Below are 21,812 nucleotides of genomic sequence, written 5' to 3'. Positions count from 1 at the left end.
AATACAGCTGCCATATTAAGACAGCTGTAACTTCATATGTCCAGTGAAGAAGAAACTTCTTTCTATACTCCATTTGTTTGAAAATCAACATGATCAACAACATTTTTATCAAACTGATCTACAGTGCTACAACATATAAGAAAGTGTGTCATTTCAATGTATGCCAGCACATCTTTTGAAACAATATTATTCTTGTTAAAGAAACACATTCATGTTTGGCCACCTGAGACATAACTGCTGCCAAAAAATGATGACAATTCATTTTTTTTAAAAAAGGCAGCAGAAGATTCAGCGACAATTTTTTTCTCCAAACACAGGGACCAAAGAAGTTAAAAAGAAGATAAGGATTTTAGATTTTTAATTTACTCGTTTCAGTGCTCACTCACTGTCAGCTCCTGCTGTCATGTGGACAGCCTCATTCTGCCGGTGTTCAAGTTAACATTGCGGCCTGTGGGGTGAGTTCAGGCTAGTAGCTGCAGGACTGAGAGAGCAGCTCCTGGTAGTGCAGTCCAGCCGCCAGAGAGCGAGCCATGTGCCCAGACGTGTGCTTCATGTGGCGAGCTGCTCTGATGGCTCTGTTCAGAGAGGAGTCCGTGGAGCGCTGCTTGTCCGCGGACAGGGAGCGTCTCGTCCTCCCCCTCGCCTCCTCGCGAACTCTGACACCTGATGATGTGCCAGTGCTGTTGCCAGGAGAAATGTAGAGGGGCGCTGAGTACAACCTGAGGAGAGGGTAAAGTTAATGACAATAAATGTACTGTGAAAGTTCAGTCGAGACTGTGAATGACAAACAGAACGTACAATAGAACTTATCATAATATTTGTTTACAGCAACTTCCAGGTTAAAAAAAACCCTGCGTCACGTAGCTGACATACAATTATATTTTCTTTTTCCAAGATGTTATTTCAAAGTGTATTCCCCTTATTCATATGAAATGTATTTTTAAGGAAATGGGAGACCAAACAACACTGAGCGAGAAATAACATTAGTATGGAGAGAGAAGACAGAGGGAAATCAACCACAGGAGGCGCGGTGGCACGTTACTTACAGGAGTGGCTGCGAACACACTGGCATGTACTGCAGCAGTGTAGCTGGAGCTGCAGCTGCAAAGTGTCGACTCCTCGCCGCTCCGTCGGGGGACGTGGCTGGTTGGTGGCGGGTGTGTGGGGGGGAGTCTGAGACTCTGCGACAGTCTGTGAATCAGAGAGCAGGTCAGGAGCTCCATTAACACTTCTGATAATTAAACTCATTTCATTTACTGCAGACTGAACTGAGTCATGTGCTGAGTGCAGTGACTCTGCAGAACTTTGTGCTGCTGATTCTGAGCAACCGACTCATGGATTACATCATCAAAAACACAAAGAGCAAAGGCCTGGAGTAAAAAAAGATAACTGGCCACACTTCTTTACTGCATTAGTAGGCATTCATGCTCTGTAGTGTGTCTGAGCAGTGTCACAGATCTCTAACCTGGCTCAGTGCTTGCGTACGGGTCACGGCATCCACAGACAGGACAGTGACGACAGCGAGAGGAGTGAGTCGGCTCTTTGTTGCCACCAAGTGGCCCTGACAGCAAAAAACAAGCAGGATTTTAGGAAGGCTTCACTACAAATTAAGCTAGACAAAACTGCAGCACTGGATCCACATTAATTCAAACAAGTGGATTTTTAGTGTCTTTACAAACAAAGTCAAGTAAGAAGAAACACACAGAAGGAAAGACTACATTTTGTTCTCAGCATATAAGGAGCCTCGTTACCTCCAGCTCGCCCCTGTTGACTTGACAAACACTGAGGACAAAGAGGCGCTTGCCGACTTCCCCTGTCAGGTTCATCTGCTGTCTGGCACACTTGTACAGACACACCAGACTGCTGCCCTGCAACATACACACAAAAACACTCTCCAGTGTGGTGGACACAATCTGTTCTAGTAGATTTCCTAGCGCATATAGCCACGTCTTTCCGAGTAGTTACAGAAGGACAAAATACTACATTACAATGAAATAAATTGAGTCAGATAACTGCTTGTTTTTCCTGCAGTTCCTTTATTGCTTAATCACACATGCTGGGGGTCTTCCTGGGATGGATTTTCTTACTGGGGTGTGTTCTGCTGCGGACAGTGTGTGTGTGTGAACAGGAGTTGTCCGGTGCTGCAGTGGATGTTTGAGTACATCTGGACACCAGAGGTGGAGGCTGAGGTGGAGAGGGCTCTGCAGCTGTCACTGAAAACAAAAATATTACATGTATCAAATGATTTGCTATTGTTAAAAACAAATGCTTTCTCTGCATCTGATACTTGTTTATTCACATTGTCCTTCAATAGTACTATAATAATATGCTTGCTAAATATATGCTTGTAGTAAGTATTGTTTAGATTAGGAAAGATCTTTCAAGTAAAGAGTTAAGGGTCAAGAGTAACTCAGATGAACTCACAAATTTCAGGTTTTGGTTTTCGTGTGTGAACAGAGGATGGTCTATTTCTGGCTGTTCTTCTCAGTGTAGACTCATCAACCTCATCAACCGTCTGTCTGTCACCTCTTACCCTGCTGATGTCACCACGTCTATCCCCAGACCTAAGCAATGTTAGAAAGACCAAATAAAGTTCAAGCTCAAGTAAAAAAGCAGATCATTAGTCAGCTCTATCCTGTTGCTTAACACCCTGAAGATAAAAACCAACCTGACACGAGGTGTGGATGTGTTCTGCGGCGCTGAAGGAGCTGCTTTCACAGTGCTCGGAGGCTTCTTGTTACTTCGAAAGCTTTCTAGTCTCTCCCTCAGTCTGGTCACCTCAGCCTGCAGCGTCTGGATTGCCTCACTACAGAACACACAAACACAAAAGTGTTTAAAATTGCACAAAATAATCCAGTTGGAAGTCACGTTTGCATGTTGTACATGTTTTTTTTTTCACCACCACACACACCAAGGTCAAACCATACTACAATCCTGTAAATGTGACCACTTAAATGCTGCACTGTGAAAATAATCAGGTGACCAAATTGCCATGAGTGCAGGTGTCAGTCCAAACAACCATACACACACTCTTTGCAAGGGTCATGCAATATCCACACCATGCAGGAAACAATACCTCCTAATATGCAACCATATTCAATAGCAGCCGACTCTGTAATAAAATACATGATGACAGAAACATTAAAGATGGTTCAGCTTCTCATGAGATGTGTGACTTGATGCTGTGAGATAAATTAAGGAGTTAATCATTTAAAAAATATTAATATTTCCATCTGCAAGTCTCTGCAGGAGACATAAATCTGGCCCTGTTTGCACAGCTATCAGCACTGCAGCTGTTGCCACACACTCACTTGCGATTGGCCACCTGACTGGAGCTCAGTGCTTGGAGAGAATTGCCATGGTGACGCCGCTCAGCAGGGGAGGAGCTTAGGCTGGAGCTGTGGAGGGGACTGATAGAGTCTGTGTACCGGTCATTCTGTTCGTCTTCAGACACACAGTGACCTGCACAGACAGAAAGGTTTAACGAATTAGAATGTTTTAAGAGTTACTTAAAAACTGTCTCAATTGATGGACAGAACGTGGAGACTCACTGCTGTCACTCTGCAGCCCAAACTCACTGGTCTCACTGCCAGCCCTGCTTCGTTCTGTCTGACTGATCCAGCGCTGTGGAGAGCAGGAGAAGGTGCGTCCCCTCCTCCCCTGTCTACTTCTCCTCGGCTGCTCAGAAGCGAGCTGGCAGCCCTTGTTGGGCTCCATAGCCGTGCGACTGTGTGTCGGTGAGGAGGCGCGAGGTGGTGCTGAGATCGGGCCTGTCTGAGGCCTCCGAGGTTTCCCATCCTGAGGCCCCGGAACACTGTCACAAGATGGAGGAAAATTCAGACTAGTAATGGTCTGTGTGTGTGTGTGTGTGTGTGTTTGTAACAGCGGTGGGGGATGGCACACAGGGTCAAATTTATGGTGCAGTAAATCTGTTAGGAGGCACAGAAGCAGAGCGGGACTTGCTCACCTCTCTGAGGCCCTCTGGTGGAGAGGACTGTGAGCTGCTGCAGGAGTCAGACGGCTGCTCTCTGAACCGACAAACCCACTGTCCGTCTCTGGAGAGATGATCCCATCCTGGTCAATGCAACACAGAAACGTTACACAACATTTACCTTTATACTCTAATGTAGATACAGCATTGTTTTAATACTAGACAGCCTTCAAAGAATTAATAAATCATATCTTTTAATGCAACATTTCTTTTTTTAGTAAAATCTTTTAAATCATATTATGCAAGTGTATATGACTTGTCAGCTAACTGCTAAGCATTCAAAAGGTAGTTGGGAGCTCACTGTTTAAGCTTTTAAACATTGTTCAGTAAGAATAAATAAACAATAATAATAATAATGATAGTAATCTCCAATTTTCACTATTCTCTTAATTCATCTGAAACATATCAGGGTGAACAGTGTTTTTTGGCTTCACAAAAACAAGCCAATACAGGATGTACATGTTGACAGTATTTATTTCATTTTTCTTACATTTAAACAGTCAACACAAAGTACGCAAAATTGTAAATGTGCATTTATTTGTGTAGCTTCAGCTTGAGTCTAACAAAAGTCTTCAGTAAAACCCTCTGAGGCGTAAATTCTGCACATTGTTGTTAAGCTAATGATGATTTCAATGATAATTAAATCAGTTTAAAATTAATGATACACTGCTATTTCATAAAAACAAACTGACCTGAGAAAGCACTCTGCTGCTCCCACTTAGGAGTTTGGAGTTTCTCCTCTGCGATGTGTTGATCTCTCCCAGACTGCTCAGGCTGCTGCTGTGGGACTTTCCCACCTCTAACCTTCTGCTGCTGGTAGGATCAACGGGGAACGTGGTGGACTGGCTGGAGGCCCTACGTGAAGGAGGACTAGTCCTGCTGGTTTGCTGTTTGCTCGTGCAAGGAGGAGGAGAGTCCACATGGTCTGATTTCCTGTCAACAGAGAAGTACCATACTGAGCTTGTAGAGCAGTGGAGGTACTGAGATTAGATTCCTCAAATAAACAAATTAAAGAAAAATGCCTGTTTTTTGCTGCATTTTTATTCCTAATTTCTTATTTCACCAATAAGATGGCTGAGGTAGCAGCATTGTTTTACCTTTCAGAATAAAAATAAATACACCTACGCATTAAAAGACCTGAAAGTAAATATAATATTATATTATATCATTAATAGTATTAACACTGACGCTGCAGAGCTACCTGGAGCAAGAAAATAAAACATGACATCTAACTAGTATGTCTTCTTGAAGACTAACCTCTGCAGAAGACTTTTCGTGACATCCATGCTTCCAGTTCCTTGACTCTGTCTCTCCTCCTCCTCCTCCCCAGGCTGCATGTTGGTTCTTCCAGCAGCAGGGGGGCGAGCTCCCTCTCTCTGGCTGTGGTCTATATGTTTGGGAAGTTCCTGGAAGCTTTGGTTGCTAAACAGAAGGAGGAAAAACATTCAGGATGAAATAATGGAAGTCTAGACTGCAGGATGAGATTCTGACAGAGTGAAAGAATCAAAAGCATTGTGGGGAATATCTCCTTACACAAAACTCCCAACACAGCAAAAATACTGATGGACAGTCACTCTTCACGGTTTTCTTTCAAAATGAATTATTTAAAAAATCTCCACTTACTGATCCGCAAAGTCTTGTTCCCTCCTCCTGTGTTCATTCAGAGCACTGAGGTCTAGAGAATTCAGAGTTTCTTCATCACTCTCTTCACTGACTGAGCTCACCTCTACTGCTGCCTGTCCTGGATCAACCATCCAAGGCTGAGGTGGGCCCTAGGTAGTAAAGTTAGATCATTGTATCAAATCTGATATGGCAGCATTTGCATCCTGTCATTTCACAGCAGGAATACAATTTGGCTGGCAGCTGCACAGATACGTTTGTAATTGCTACTGAGTATAAACAACCTGTTGTTTAGACTAGGCATTATGTTGGAATCATTACACAGAGGAAACAGTGGAGAGCATTACACTATTATTTTCCAAGTAATTTCTACTGACCAGAGAACAACAATAACAACAAAAGTTGATTACTGGACAACACTTCTACATGAACAAAGATAAAGGAAGAAATAACGGACAGCATTTTAACTCATAAAAGCATTAAAAAATGTGTTAATTACTGTTAATTTAGCATCTAATTATTTGGTTCACAAATAATTATAAAACAGTTAAATACACCCCTACAATTACCAAGGTAACGTCAAATGATTCAAATTCCCCACAAACAAAAACAAAAAAAAGGAAGATATCCAATTTACAATGACACAAAATGCAGAAAATCCTCTAACTGGACAAATGTTTAGCATGTTTTTCTTTATAAATGATTAAATCATTCACCTGTAACAAAAACAGGGAAAAGAGGTCCTTATAAAATTAATATAAAATAAATCAAACAGTTTTAGTTCAGAGCAAAAAGTTAAAAAATAATGACAATTCCCAGAGAACAAACTTCCCCTTCATGATTGCTAAAAAGGGTAATTGATTGTAAGGTAATGATGAGGTAATAAAGGTCCACATAATAACTACTTAGTATGCTGTATCATTCTATTGGGAGCACAAAAAGGGTAACTAATGATTAAGTGATTAGTAATGAATGAGACTTTAGCTTTTGTATATCGACTCGTTAATAGTTATCCATTAAGAACAACTCATGAAGAAAATAGCTGTTATTTTGATTCACAGAGACTAAATTTTTCCTGAGTAACTGCCCATATTTTTGTGCGCTGTATTGTGAAGTGTTACCCAAAAAACAGTACATAGTATTGTTTTCCAAACTTTGGTCTCTGTGGGTGTATACAATATTTACAAAAAATTATGTTTATGTCATGGTATATCTCTGAAGAGTTTCACACTAAATTGACAGGTACAAAAGTTAAATCTATTTTATATACAGAGTGCATTAATAGACAGAGCTGTTGATGGTACCTGTGGTTGTGTCAGGATTTCTCCCCCCTCAGAGGGGACAGATGAAGAGTTTGGGAGAGGAGTTGAAGGGGAAGGAGTTCTGCAGGTGGACTGCTCTTGTTGCGTCTGTTCCACCAGCTCCTTCAGCTCATCCATACGCAGCCCACACTGGAAAATCAGCCCCTCCAGCTCCCTGATACAAACATAAAAATACAGACAGAAAGAATCAAAGAGCAGAACCATGAAAGGGAGCACAAAAGCGCTTACTAAAAAATGCAAATTATGCTATATTTTGAACAGCACTCTCACCGTTCAGGGTCAAAGTGGCTGATTTCTGCTCCTTGCTGCTGCAGGAGTTTGTGCTGATCCCTCGCTAACAGGTAGCCCCTTTCTAAAGAGTCGAGCCCCTCAGTAAGCTGTGAGACGCCCTGAAGAAGAGTGATGGTTAAATGGAGGTAATCCTTCTGAGCAATTACATTTTCAAACCATAAATTGTTGCTCCCACCTTCACCTCTTCCAAAGGTTTGAGTTTCTTGCACTTCAAAAGATCCTCAAAGGTCTGCAGCTGAATGAAGAAAGCAGCAACCTTTATCTCTGATAACTGACATCAGTCACATCATCCAGTAGATTTGTGAGGATTTTCTTCCCTGTAAATAGCTTTAATAGTGGCTGCTTTACCTGCTGGAGGAACTTGTCAGTTTGAATGTAGAGAATTACAGCCAGCTGCTGTCCCACCTGAGGTACTGGGCTTCTTGTTGAAGGACCGGCTGATGAACTTCCTGTCCATAGGACAAGCGCAGAAGAAGAAATGGTATTTGATGCAAATTGTACAGAATGACGCAACCTTAGTGATTTATTTGGATGGGCATGTCAATACAAATTTTAAGAGACTGTATTAAATCATCCTCATTAAATCATAAATCAGGAGAGCAGTGTGACTCGGAGGATGAAGGGGAAGCTGATTCATTGATTAGATGATGTATGAAATATTGACTTTGACAAAAAAAGGTAAATATTGAATAGGAAGGATGTACTCTGAGGAGTGCTGTGTCCATTTGGATTAAGAGAAGCAGAATTGGTCTCTGCTCTCTGAGCCTGAGGAAAATCCAGCATCATGATCCTTGAGGCTCTCTGGTTCAGTCCTGACTGCACAGAGTGGCCAGGCTTCGGAGGGTCAGAGTACAGGTTCACCTGGTGGAGGGATGAAGAATAAGAACACACATGAACATGTCATGATGATGTCAATTAGGGCAGCACAATTAATCAAGTGCAATATCCAAAAAGCTGCAATTTTGTGATGAAGTTTAAATGTATGACACAACAGCTTGTCTTCATGATTTTAATATTTTTTCAGGGCCAAAATGGAGATGCAATAATGCTTAAGCCCGCTAATCATGAATTATATTGCTTTCATAATCTGTACAGTAATTAATACTCGGAATCTGATTTTTTTCATCCATTATCAATGACTCAACTGCTTTCATTAGAACTCATAAATTTACACATCTGTTGATATATTAGCACAGCTTTTTTTCCGTCCAACAAGAATTCCTTTATGAAGGTCATATCAATGCAGCAAAGACTTAGTTAAGTTGATCTGGACTGTGTGATAAAGGCTATAAACACATACTGGCTGTTTGCCCTTCCCTTTCCCTGTCAACATACATATAGAATTAATGTAAATGAGAACAAATGGGCCCCTCTCTATTATAAGCACTCAGAGCAGTAAATCAAATTGACCTTAAACTGACCTCAATTTTAAACACAAGCGCGCGTGCACACACACATATACAGACACTAGAAGGCGGGACAGAACGACAAAAGGAACAAAACTGAGATCATGAATCAGACCAGAAACCATCACGTTTCTGATTAAAAGAATGTGCGCTGAAGCATAACCAAACTCAAAAGAATGAGATATTTTGTTGAGTAATTTTATAAGGTTTTAATTTGAAAGATTAAGAAAAATGCAGTTTTGTATAACACAATGAGACTGCAATGTAAAAATGATGACAAGCATCCAAAATAGAGGAATAATCTAACATTTCATTTCAGTGTAAAGCCGCTCCTCCCACCCTGCCTGTGTGATGTAACGTGCAGAGGGACGGGGAGACAGATGGTGCTTCGGTGTTGTGGTGGAGGAGGTGGGGGAGAGGCGGAGAGCTCTGTAAGCTGATTTTAATTGGCGCTGATTGTGGAGCACTGTTGCTCCAACACAAGTGGGCCAATAATTCTTACAAGAACCTACTTCACAACACTCCTGTCTCTCCTTCTCCTTCATTTCTTTCTCCTCATTTCCTCTCCCACTTTTCTGAAATTGCTTAGCGTTTGCTCTGATGTACTGTAGCGCTCTGCCTGTGCCGTGCTGACATTGTCTGGGCTGCTGGATCACAAAAAGGAAATAAATATTTGAATATAAATCTGAAATAAAGTAATGATCATCTGCAGCTTTATTTCATAAATGCCCCCTTTTCAAACAAGTTTCACTAGATCCTTTCTTAAAATGTAATCATGTAATAATTCTATTGTTGTGTTTCTGATCTCTTGTTGGCTTCTATTGCACAGCTTGATATATTTATCAACAGACATATCACTATCATTATTTATTTATTTATCAGCAGGAATGAGTCCTGCTGCACTGAGAAGAAGAGACTGAGACTGAGACCTGGAAATAAGTTAGCATTCTGCACTTCCGATTCTCTCATCTTGAAGTCAAACGGTTTGTTCAATGCCTTTTTTTGTTCAGATGACTGAAATGAGGTCTTAGTTTAAAAAAAGCTCAAGAGATCACATTTTACTCTACATAAAATACAAAAGTCAATATTCCACAAGTGTGTTTAGTATGGTGTAGTGAGACAATTACTGGTGGTGACGCTGAAGTCATGAAACACAAGTATTTCATTTATAGCCTAGCATTAGCTTTTTTTTTCAGCCAATTTCATTTACACTTCAAAAATCACAAAAGTGGTGTAAGTATAAACTTGTACTTGCCTCAGAGATTTTTTCCCCCAATAATCTCAAATCCGATAAAAAATCTGATTGCCTTTTTGTCGAGGGAACCGGGCCAATGCTAACTTCCAGGTTAGTCTCCAAAAATAACGCATGCCTGCAGTACTCCATAGTCTGTCTGTTCTAGCGCAGCATAACAGTTGATTGTGACTGAGTGCTAAAAGTATTAACCACAACATGAACACAAAACACACACAAAGGGACAACTGAGATCAGCTGAAAGAGTCTGGTCACAAGAGGATCTTCTTTATAGTTGACTATTTATTTTTCTATGCGGCCTTAGGCCGGGGTGGGTTTTATAGAGGCCTCTTTCTTGGTTCCCAGTATACTGGAAACTCTGTGCCACCACTTTTGTTTGACATGACTCTTAATATCAAGTTCTATTTAGAAAAAACTACTGTTTTCAGTTCTGTTCCATGATTTCAATAAAAGCCCTATCTTTGCATAAATGCGTCTGGTATTACCGTTTAACATCCGTATCATCTGTCCTACGAAATTGACTAAATAATGTATTCACAATGCTTGAGAAAATAAACTTTCCATCATTTTGAAGCGTTCTCTTAACATGGAGGTGTTATAGTCCCTTAAAACTGAGCCAATGATAAATCTGTATGCCACCAATGTGCACTATTTTTTAGAGCCCTGGACTACTGCACACCATTAGATAGAGGCAAATTATAGCTGGATTTCTAGATTTATTACCTTGGCTTCCAGACGCAGACGATCAATGGTGTTCTCTGCTTCAGCGTACTTAGTCAGCAGTGTGTTGTACTGCTCCTGCAGCGAGAGGAGAGGGAGAGGAGAGGGAGAGGCAGAGGAAATAAGAAATGAGACAAAGGACAGAGAGTGAAAAGAAATGAGAGCATTAGGTGAGGAATGAAAAAACGGACGAGCGCTGAGTTGGACAGAAAAAAATAATAAGAGGGCCGTGAGAATTGAGAGGGAGTCAGGAATTATTCGGAATAATTCATAAATCTGTCACAAATAAACACAATAGATTAAAAAAACGCATGCACACCCAGGGGCTGTTTATTGTTTGGGCCCCTAGCTCCAATTCAGTCAAATCTTAATGCCATAGTAAACACAGAAATCTAAGACAATCATGTGCACCTAACTTTTTGCCAATAGTTTGTGTAAGTAAGTCTGCATTGAGCCAAAGACACAAATTACTAGGATTTTGATAAAATCAAGCTTCTCACACTTTCTTACTCATCAAATTCAAGGACACTGCAGGCCAAATTCCCTCAAAATCGAAGACCCAACACTATACTGCTTGAGACATGGACCAAGGTTAATTATTCTTACAAAACTGACAACGAGGCAGAGACAGTGTGAGACACACATGCAGACAGAAGAACATGATAAGCTAAAAAAAAAATCAAAAGAACTGCTCTTTGTATTGTTGCACAAAACACATAAATTCTAGTACTATCAAATGCTGATGTCATTTTATGTCTATTTTCAAATGCTTTTAAGGCCTTGATTTTTCCCCCAAACACCAACAAAGTTTTCAAAGACCTGCGAGAGCCCTGGAAAAATAAAACAAAGGTTGGGAAAATGTGAAAAAGCTTGCATGAAACTCTGCATCATGAGCTCCTTGTTCAAAGTTCTACACAGTATCATTTATGTCTCACAGGTTGTATCAATATAATGTTTGTTTCATGGTATCCTGCAATACATTTTCAACTTTTCGCATTTGAAGCAAAAAAGCATTTTAAACATAATCTTTTGGACAAAGTCACAAAACATTTGAGTCTGATCTTATCAGATTGGACTGGTGATTCCACACATGCAGTTATTCTTGACAAGTGAAAGTGAAGTTATGGTTTTCTCCGCATTCATTCAGAAAGGGACCTGGTGTTGTAAGCCTGAAATAACTGCCCAGGGGTGTTGCCAAGATGGTTGCTAAGTGGTGAGGACTTTGTTTTAGTCTCCTCTCGTACCTGCAGCTGTTCGAGCAGTGTGGTGGCGTGCCGGGGGGATCTGAACTCCTGAGGCACCGTGAAGTCGGGGGCACTGGCTGGTAGTGTGTAAGAATCTTGCGGGGCAGGAGATCCATCGGGGATGTTGAGCAGGACTTCTTTCACAATGTCAGCAGGGGATTTAAACACCAAGGGGGGCTCTGGTGACAGGGAGTCCCTTTTGAAAGAGCGTCTGCTTTTGGGGGGCTTGTAACCAGCTTTGGGAAAACGGACCTTGGGCTCCACTTTGGAGAAGTCTGGTGTGCGGAAGCTCAAAGACCCTTTACTGGAAACACAATACAATTCATAGTTAGTGTTGTTTATAAAACTGATGTACATATGTATTTTTTAAAATCTGGGATGGATTAAAGGGCGACAACATAACTGGCTCACCTGGGTTCATCCACTTCAGCAGCATTACTTCTGGCTCTGGGTGTCCTCAGCTCTCTGTCTGGACTTGAGGTCTGATGTTTACATTTTAAGGAGTCTGTGCCGAGGGAACCAGATGAATATGCAGCTCTAGGGGACTGCTGCTTCATCTTCCTTGGTGATGGAGTGGGCTGTTTGTCATGCTTGTCTGACTTAAATGATCCCGTTGAAGGCCCATTATTTACCCCACTGTAATGATTTGATGTGACTTCAACAGAAATTGTGGAGGCTGGCCGAGTAAAGGCCGTGAGTTTTATTTCGGGACGAGGACTGGACTTGAGGCTTCTGTGGCTCCTGTGTGAATCTGGAAGACTTTCTGTGAAGCTGATCTCTGGAAAAGTTTCAGCTTCAATCCTCGGGCAAGCAGCCATCTCCTCAGCAGTGAAGCGGAGCAGGTGGGCTAAAGAGGAGGCTGTGACGGGTGAGGCAGGATGGGATGTTTGGCAGCGATGACTGGAGTCTCCAGCAGGTTCCATGGCTTGCAGGTGAGCACTACAATATGGCGAAGAGCTTTCTGCCAATCCATAATGAGTTCTAAGCTCTCCTAAAGTGCTACTGTGTTCAATTATCTTTCTCTTCCGGTCACTCCTCTTACCCGCCTCCTTTCCATCTTTTCCCATCTCTGTCATGTCCAAGTATTTGTCTCTCTCAAGAAGGCACCCGATACCCTGCGCGTCCTCATCCACTGCCTGAGCTGTGAAGCTGCCTATCAAGTCATCATCTGCCAAAAAAACAGGAAAAGATCAGGAAATTTGTAGAAGTGGGGCACAGAATGATATATGCAAGGACACACACACTGAGAATGGAATTTTTTAGTGGTGTAGGAAACATTGTGCATTTATCATTCAATTGAAATCAACAACATTTTCAGATGTACAGAATCTGAACTTTTCAGTGAAGGAGAGGAATAATTCTAAGAATTTTCATTTTATTTTTTTGTCAAATAGAAGCCACAAATCAGTACTCAATGCATAGTATTTGTATGTCTTAGCCATGTGTGGGGGACGTCTCAAAGGGGAAATAAATTACAGTACGTATAGTACTTTACAGCTAGATAACATGTATTTTCCCTACTGTAGCAGGCAGCCACCAGCGTTCCTTTATTAATGATTGGAATGAACATCAACAGACTCTTGAAACTTGCATGAGTTACGTTATCTATCACAGTGAGCATCAGAAGTGGTGCACTGAGGGATTTCTTCTTTTCTTCTACTGTGTCAAACTGTAACCACAAACTATAAATACAATGAAAATGCAATAAAACATTTCAACCACACAAGAACAGTCTGGACAGTATCACTTATGATAGTCACTGTGATGGATAACAGCTAAAAAGATTAGTCGATTTGACAGAAAAGTATTAAACTATTTTGACAACTGATTAATAGTTTAGGTCATTTTTTGAGCAAAGATGACAAAATGTCACACATTCTGCTCTTCCAGTTTCTCAACTGTCAGGATTACTATACTATAGTTTTCTGATAATAAATTCTATATCTTTAGATTGTGGAGCGGTGGTCAGACAATATAAGCAATGTGTTGTGTGCAGTACAATAAAAAATTAGAAATGATTGTTGGCTGGACCTGTAGACTCAAAAAAAAAAAAAACCCTCAAAAAAAGTATCTGAACTAATATGACACAATTTAATGGTTTGTAAAATGGGTGTGAAGAAGGGTATGAGAAAGTTGTGGTTCATGTGCACAGATTGGTAAATCAAGGGGTATGGTACGTTAACAGCATTAGTATAGCAACTACAATGTTATTGCTAAGAAATACTTGAGTCAAGGTTAAATAATACATACATACATTATACATAATAATAGACTCACATGGTGACAGTATTTGTCCATCCTCTCCTGGTGATTCAGAGTGGGACAGATGTTCACTCAGGTTGTAACTCAGCTCCTCATGTGGTGTACCCACCTCATGCCTACAAAGATCAGGCTCCTCTGTGGTTCGCCGTCCAGGGTAAAAGTTTGGATCATATTCTGCATCTTCCACCAACTCCACATGCTCCAGTGCTTCCGACAGTCCAATGATGCCATTCTCGTCCATTTGGCTGACAAAGTCAGCATCCTTACCTGCCTGTTCGTCATCCTCATCCTCCCACAAATCCTCAGATATTACAGAGCTGCTGGGTGAGGTGTGGGCCGGGGCAGGGGTCCAGAAAAGAACCCCTGCTGTGGTGCTTTTTCTTGTCTCCATTCACCCCTTCAGCCAATTGTTGTCTCTTAAGTTGTGGTCTCAGCCAGGCACAGGAACCCTTTGCATCCTTTCTTGTTGACCCAGCTCAGCAGTGCGGTGCACTTTCAAAGACATGGCTACAGAAGTTTACAGATCCCGGATCATGTCAGTAAGCTGCTAACAGCCAAGAGGTGCAGCTAAGGAGGACTCGGACTTCAGTTTTGAGGAAGAGGAGATTTCTTGAGATGAAATTCCTGAAACAGGAAAAAACAACAGCCGTTTGGTATCTAAACACACACACACAAAAAAAAAATACTAATGTCTGATGGATTCTAAATGTGAAATGTTTTGCTTTCTTTGTCTTGTAGGAGTGCAAATTGAATGTCTTTGGGCTTTGGACAGGTGGTCAGACAAAATAAGCTATTTGAAGAATAAGCTCGAGAAAACTGTGATGTGAATTGGGTGGTCATATCCTGATACAATACTGCAAATTCAGCGCAAACTACCCTAAAACTGCTTAAACTTGACACGGTATGCTGGGAATGGTTTTATGTGCAGTTAAATGATTTATTATAGATGACAGACTGCTGTTACAAAACACAAACCAGCTCCAAGCCAGAGGTTGGTATAAAAAAAACAATCAGGCTACTGATTCAATAGAAGCTTAAAGTTGTGTAATGTTTAATATTTATTTCACTGTAGTAATGTGCAGTTGTTTTTAGCAGTGTCGCTGTTATTAAAAACAAAATAAAAGTCCCTTAAAAGGGTCAAAATATAAGTATCTTAGATGAATAGTGTTGTTTTTTTTTCAATTTAAGTTTTGTTATAATGTAGTACTTTAATTCTGATTATATTAGTCAATTAATTTATCATTTGGTTGCAAATATTTGCCACTTTATTGTTGTAATTTTAATTTCTAACTAATTGTGGTATTGCAAAAAATACTGATTTTCTTCTAGAAATAGCAATTCTAAATATTTGAAATGGTTTTGATACTGATTTTCAGTATTGACACAGGTACCACTTGCGCTTTCTTACTTAATCTTTCTTTGCTACAGCACAGTGACAGATGGACAGACATGATTTTGTTCATGTTTCTAAGAAAGTGTGATATGTAATGATTAAAACAGTTGTTCTGCTCTTTTCTGCTACTAGCCATGAAAAGTCCAACCTCAATAGAAATCTATAATTGTATGCCCTCATTTTTTCCTTGTGTCAACAAAAATGGAATAAAATATTGACATTTTTCTATAAAAGCCAACAAATGTATTTTACTGCCTCTTCCTGTGTTACTTAATGTGGGTTATTTAAGTCATTGTGGACTTGAATGTGGTAATTGTGTTGATGTTACATTTTGTGTGAGGTGTAGTGCTTAACAACTTGTTTCCATGGTGACATGAACTCTGTGTTAGTCTACACAACAGAAAAGCATTCATTTTATTGCCCCCTGCTCAAATCCTGGGCTATCAGGTTGCACCACTCAGCAATTACATTCTCTATCATATCATACATGTAACAGAGCTCGGATGAGACTGCTAGTTCAAGTCCCCCATGTATCTGCCTTGAGCTGCGCCGCTCACTATGGCAACTTCACAACATGAACAAGAGCTATTCTTTTTAGAGTCTGCGATAAAACATCTCTGACAAGTCTTTACGCTCCGTGTTACAGCTTCACTGCCTGTGCCTCAGCCCAGTGACAACATAATACATGGATTTATGCATAACCCTTTAAAACAACAAATTCTCAAATGTCATAAAAAGACATCAAGTCTATCTCGATACACTTTTTTAGCAGGTTCCTGCAATTATGTCCCTTAATGTGATTATCATTTGAAGTTTTTAAATCACAGTGCATTTTCCTGAACACAGGTACACTTTTCTGAACCAACATCATTATAATGGTGGTTGACAAAGCATGTGTCTCAGGGATTACAAATAAGAATAAGCTATTTGGTAAGGTTTGTATTTACTCTCTGCATTACACTGTTCTGGTTTTTGAAGCAGTTTTGAAACAGCCAGCAGTTAAAAAAAGACATTAATAAGTGTCATTAACAGAGAAAGGTGCTTTTAACTTAATGCAATTAAATTAGAATTAAAATAAGCAGAAACTTCAGTGCATTCTGTACAGTAGCACGCAGACTCTCATTAAGAAAAGTGGTCACTAAGCGTGTTTGCTTCTTTCATCAACATCGCAGATTGCTGCAAGAAGATTATCAGTCTGGTACTTTTAACAGTGCCTCTCATCCGACACGCAATCCTCTAACACACAAACCAGGACAGTATGTTTTTTGCTCACAAATCCATACACACGTCTGTGCTTTCACAAACACTTGTTCTGACTGGTAGAAACAAACATGGGGCTCAGTGTGTATGACTAACAGACTCACATCGTGCTCTCTCTACAACCCTTTCATACACAAATGAGCAGTGAGTCTCTGCGCTGGCCGACATGGTAAACTCACCATGCATTTAAAGTAGACCACAAAGACTGAGAGCACACAGCTCGGTGGATAAACTAATTGAAGAGGTACAGCATGTTGAGAAAAACAATAACTTCACAACAGAAAGAGTTAGAGCGCATGGTATAATTATGACATTATTTATTCATTTCCCGTTTCCTGCTCTAACACGCAGGAATCTCCAGAGACTCAAGACGCGGAATTAACTCTGAGAGAAGACAAGAATGAAAAGATGTGCAGAACTGTGACTGATTTAAACTTTTTATCCAGTGGTGAAAAGTAATTATATTACATAAGTACTTGAGCAAAATCTTTACTTGAATGTTTCATTTTATGCAACTATGTACCATGTACTCCCTTATATTTTAGTATTTTAGTAAGTATTATGCTTTGTTTTTGCTACAGTTACCTGATATTCATGGTAGCAGGTTTCAAATCAAGATCTTACATATAAGACAAGCTCGTAAAACATGACGCATTGTTATTGTTAAAACTGCCAACAGTGTACAAATTAGCTTAAATTAGTTCCACCACAATCAGCTATAACATGGTAAACAATGCAAACTAAGGCTGGGTACTGTTTGGTACCTACAGCTGCCACCTCAGTAATACCAACTGTCTGTTTTTGGGTCTCCAATTAACCAGTCACCAACACATGTCTTTAGACTGCTGGAAGAAGCCAGAGCACACAGGAAACCCATGGGGAAACGGGCAGAACAAGAACTTGCCACAAAGAAAGGCCCAAGCCAGGCAGCAGATTAGAGCCTCTTGCCATGAGTCGACAGTGCTAACCACTGCACGACTGTGACGCCCCAAATGTAGTTTTACTACAGCAAAACTTAGACCAAAGAACATGAGTATTTTGCACTGTGGTATTCAACTTCTATTTAAAGGGATCCTGTGGAACTTCTGTGCAGTTCTTAAAGTCCATCATTAGTTTATGTTAGCAACTCCTGTTAGCATCCACAGGTATTACCGCTGGTGCTGCTATCATGAAGACAACCAGATCATTCCTGCCTTCTCCTCTAAGTAGCAACAACACGGGACAAAACAAGAGTTTATTTACTCATTTAGTCTATACTGGAGATGTTAGAGAAGGTAGAAGTGCCACAATGCTGCCATCCTGACTGTTGATCCATCCAGGGAGATTTTGTGCCTGGTGACAGATAAGATTGTACCCCAATAGTGAGATTTATAGGGAATCAATCTAAATTGCCCTTATACTGAATAGTTAAAGCTAAAAAATTGTTTGTTGCCAGTTTAAGTAGGTTCTGAATGCTTCTTCTATTTCTGCTTATAATCAGCAGTCCCAGCTCTGCCAACTTTTACAAAACTCAGTCCATTTTGGGTGCTGCTGTGTTTCTCTCTCACACACACAGACATGTTGGGCTTTTACAGTGTGTGGACGGCAGTCACTAGATTCAGAACAAATACAGAAGACAAGAACACAACAACAACAAACCTCTAGTGAAATCTAAGCCATTTCCAGATTTAGAAACACTCAATGTTTGCCGTATGTGTTGGTATTCTGAGCTTCTCTTTGGTGAGAATGACGCAAAGAAACAACTCACCTGTCGCTCGGCTCATGCTCCCTGTTCAGTCCCGGGGGAGTGAAGGATTTATCTCAGCTGCCAGATGGGGGGGAATTAAGCTGCTCTAAAGCCCTTATAGGGGGCTTCACACTGATTGTAAACAGACAATGATCATCAGCATACATCCAGGACAGGAGACTAGCTCAGCTCCTCACAGACAGACAGACATACAGCAGCAGGACTGTAATCACCTGACTGTCAGGTGAGCTAAGGCTGCATCCGAGATGGACAGGTGGGGCGAAGGTGTAGCAATAAAAGACAGAGAGAGACAAAAGAGATGGAGGGAGAATTTCTGCCGGGCTCTACGGTCCTTTACAGAGCCGACAAACCTGTCAGCCCCGCCAACAGGGACATTACATGGTGCTACCGGTTGAATACTGAGCACAGTGAACAGAAGCGTAGATGGAGCCTGAGCAACAGTGAGCTGTTCAGGACGGACTAGTGACTAAGATATGACAACTAATCTGCTTAGGAGGCAGAGACAGAGCTGAGGACACAGCAGACACTGTGCAGAGGGGGGCTGGTGACTGAATAAACTGTGTGATTGTTTAAAATACTCTTGAAATGGATAGGTGCATGATTGATTACTAGATAAAATACTGAACGATGTTGATAATCAATTAACTATGAAGTAATTTAACAAGCAAAATTGTCTCTGCCTCCAGCTTCTCAAATGTGAGGATTTGATGTTTTGTTCTGTTCTGTATGACGGTAAATTCAATATCTCAGTAACCCTTAGGACTGTTGGTTGAACAAAAATTGCAGCATGTTATCGTGACCTTAGTCCTGGACTGTTGTTGGATTTTCAATCATTTCTAACACTTTTAAGAACTTTGATTTGCTTTTTGTGTATTAAAAAATTAATAAAGTTTAATGGAAATTATGTATCGTTTCATAATGTAAATTTCCAATTAATAGCTATTGGACTGTCCTTTATTGTCAACATCAGACGGGTCAAATACAATTTTCTCACAGATACAAAGCCTTGCTTAATATCTGTCAGGGAATAACTGCTATAAGTGCAGCAAAAACAGAGTATCTTTTGGAAAACACTGATATGTGTCCTTAGACCAGAGAATTAAAACAATCAGATCCTGTTCATTTACATTTACAATTTCAGGCTGTCTTGTACTTTGTGTGCAGACAAAATCAAACACTGTGGTTGAGATGTCCAGCATAATTTGTTAGATGGAAGGGGAGGGTTTGTAAAAAAATAAAATAAAATAAAATAAAAAATATATATATATATACTTAATCATCTTCAAATTGAGGTAATCAAAAAGTTTGACTTATGTTTAGAAAATATCTGTTTTCTTGAAAAAAGCACTGAAATGCCTGGAAGGGAACTCCACCCACAGCAAGTGTTTTCCAGCAACTTTTGCTAGCGAATACATACAGTGTTAATCATCAGAGGTCACACTGTCTGTGCAGATTGGTGCAGCCAGTTGCTTTCTCTGTTATGCTACATCCAGTTTCCTGCACAGACCATGTGAAAACGCCATCTATTGCCCTGAGAGATGTGTGAGGAAACAAGTGAAGCCAACAGTCTCTGTCTGATCCACAGTTTCAGGTAAGCGAGCATTAAGGGTGAAGAATAGGGCCCATATAGGCTGTACACAGGCTGTGTGAACACATGCCCCATGCTTTGCAACAACCAGAAGCTCAGGTAAATTCAACTCAAGATGACCTCAACACAGACTTGCTCAACAACATCCAAGTAACATCTGCGAACAACCAAGTCCAACCAGTCGGGCTGGTGGGCTGAGGAACACAGGGCAGAGCAAAGCATACTGTTCTGAGGACAATGCACACATAACGTTACATTTCACTCATGTGATGGTGAGGTAAATTTGTTAACACTTGCATAAACAACATTGCATTACAAACTTACCTGCTATATCAGACACATTTACTTCATCGACTCAGCGGACAGAGTTTTCACTAGACTAACGCACACAGGTTAGAGTTCTCTGAGGGGTCGGTTGTCTTGAAAACCGCAAAACTTGCCACCGAAGACCCACCCCTATGTCACCATGGCACACACCACAACAAACCACCGACTGTGAACAGGGTTATTACACTGAGGTTTCCTCGGGCACTTTAACGACCACACATTCCTTAAACAACGACATTCAGCAACGTGTTTGTCTCATTTGAAGAGCGGAGTGTGTTAACGTCAAACGAACGGCTGTAACTGTAACGTTAAGCTAGCTAACGTTACTAAGTCGGTGCCAGCCTCCGAAGTTGGTCGTGGTTACCTTCACTGTGACCAACTTTGAACATCAAAACAAACACAAACAGCCCACATTGAGATGAATTTCAGCCACGAGTGTTGGTACCTTAATTCCGAAGGAGTTGCATGACTTATTTCCCCAAATGATGCCGAGGTTTCTGATATTTATGAGGGTAATTATCTGTCTCGTGGAGTGTGGCACTGATTTTGGCTGGCAGAGTAACTACCAACCCGAAGCAAAATATAATGGGAAACTCTGAGACCTGAGTTTGATATGTCAGGCATTTCTTTCACTTTTAACAGACCGCCTTCAAATCTCTCCTTTTCCCAAACAGTGGCTCTGGCCCTACGGTTACCTTTACTAATCCTAAGGCAAACATAATCACTTGATTTGTGAAGTTCGGTAGGGTGGTGTTACCTGACAGACGAAGCACAGGGAAAAAAAATACCCATGTACAGCTTGAAGCAAAAGAGGGAGTGGTGATTGGTCAATAGGCCGCTCAGAGGCGGGTCTAAGCGATTGATATTTTGGGGATACAACAGTGGGCGGTGGCGGTTCAATCGAAACACCACAAGAGGGCGCCATTTCCCAATGTATCTGTCTCATCCCAGTGGACTATTATTAGTATATTTCCCCTCTGTTTCTCCTTGTGTATAGGTTTAAGGGAGCAAAATTTCATTTACTTTATTAATGTTCGATATACATACACATGTAAAAGAGATACAAATGGTCCAAAAAAGTGTTTTAGATAAAGTTTGGGAAAAGTAGATAAAACACATTCATTAAATTAACCAAAAAAAATTGTTGAGACATTTAGCAAGGGAATTAAAAATGTTTTTTTTTTTTTTTTAAATGTTCAAATACTTTTCAAACTTCTTAAATTCTTTATCAAAAGTTTTAAATATGTTGTTAAAAACAACAACATAAAAACAAAAAACATAACTGAATAACTTTTATATAATCAGCTTCCCTTCCTCCAGGCAGCCCCTTCACACTATGAAACAAAAAAAAGTGTGGTGCTGAACTTTGAAGAAAACTGTAGGCTGTTG

At 40.6% G+C, this 21,812-nt stretch overlaps 1 protein-coding gene across 5 annotated transcripts; it reads right to left on the bottom strand.

Moving 5' to 3' along the window:
• Positions 1 to 341: 341 nt before the first annotated feature.
• Positions 342 to 21,024, bottom strand: akna (AT-hook transcription factor). Of its 5 annotated transcripts, none has more exons than XM_037117023.1 (24): positions 20,869 to 21,024; positions 14,124 to 14,732; positions 12,258 to 13,014; positions 11,847 to 12,150; positions 10,606 to 10,680; positions 9,143 to 9,277; positions 7,929 to 8,085; positions 7,573 to 7,673; positions 7,400 to 7,459; positions 7,204 to 7,322; positions 6,916 to 7,087; positions 5,615 to 5,763; positions 5,249 to 5,413; positions 4,684 to 4,924; positions 3,968 to 4,074; positions 3,552 to 3,814; positions 3,312 to 3,462; positions 2,669 to 2,806; positions 2,425 to 2,564; positions 2,088 to 2,213; positions 1,752 to 1,868; positions 1,466 to 1,561; positions 1,047 to 1,191; positions 342 to 719 (listed from the first exon to the last, which is right to left on the bottom strand). In XM_037117023.1, the coding sequence occupies exons 2-24, from the start codon at positions 14,497 to 14,499 to the stop codon at positions 467 to 469; spliced, it is 4,347 nt and encodes a 1,448-aa protein (XP_036972918.1). In that variant the 5' UTR covers positions 14,500 to 14,732; positions 20,869 to 21,024; the 3' UTR covers positions 342 to 466. The 5 variants fall into 5 exon arrangements, with proteins under 5 accessions (XP_036972918.1, XP_036972921.1, XP_036972920.1 ...); XM_037117026.1 differs by having other exon boundaries at positions 3,579 to 3,814; XM_037117025.1 differs by having other exon boundaries at positions 9,143 to 9,274.
• Positions 21,025 to 21,812: the final 788 nt, after the last annotated feature.

The sequence above is a fragment of the Acanthopagrus latus genome, chromosome 12 (genome assembly GCF_904848185.1).
Source record: "Acanthopagrus latus isolate v.2019 chromosome 12, fAcaLat1.1, whole genome shotgun sequence".
NCBI lineage: Eukaryota > Metazoa > Chordata > Actinopteri > Spariformes > Sparidae > Acanthopagrus > Acanthopagrus latus.
This window is presented reverse-complemented; position numbering and strand designations above follow the sequence as displayed.

What these genes read in the sequence shown, in the direction of transcription:
- akna (XM_037117023.1), bottom strand. Translation starts at nt 14,499, where the DNA reads ATGGAGACAAGAAAAAGCACCACAGCAGGGGTTCTTTTCTGGACCCCT. An exon ending in CACTGCTCGAACAGCTGCAG is followed by an intron (nt 10,681 to 11,846) that starts GTACGAGAGGAG and finishes CTCTCGCTGCAG; the next exon opens with GAGCAGTACAACACACTGCT. An exon ending in ACATCCACACCTCGTGTCAG is followed by an intron (nt 2,565 to 2,668) that starts GTTGGTTTTTAT and finishes AACATTGCTTAG; the next exon opens with GTCTGGGGATAGACGTGGTG.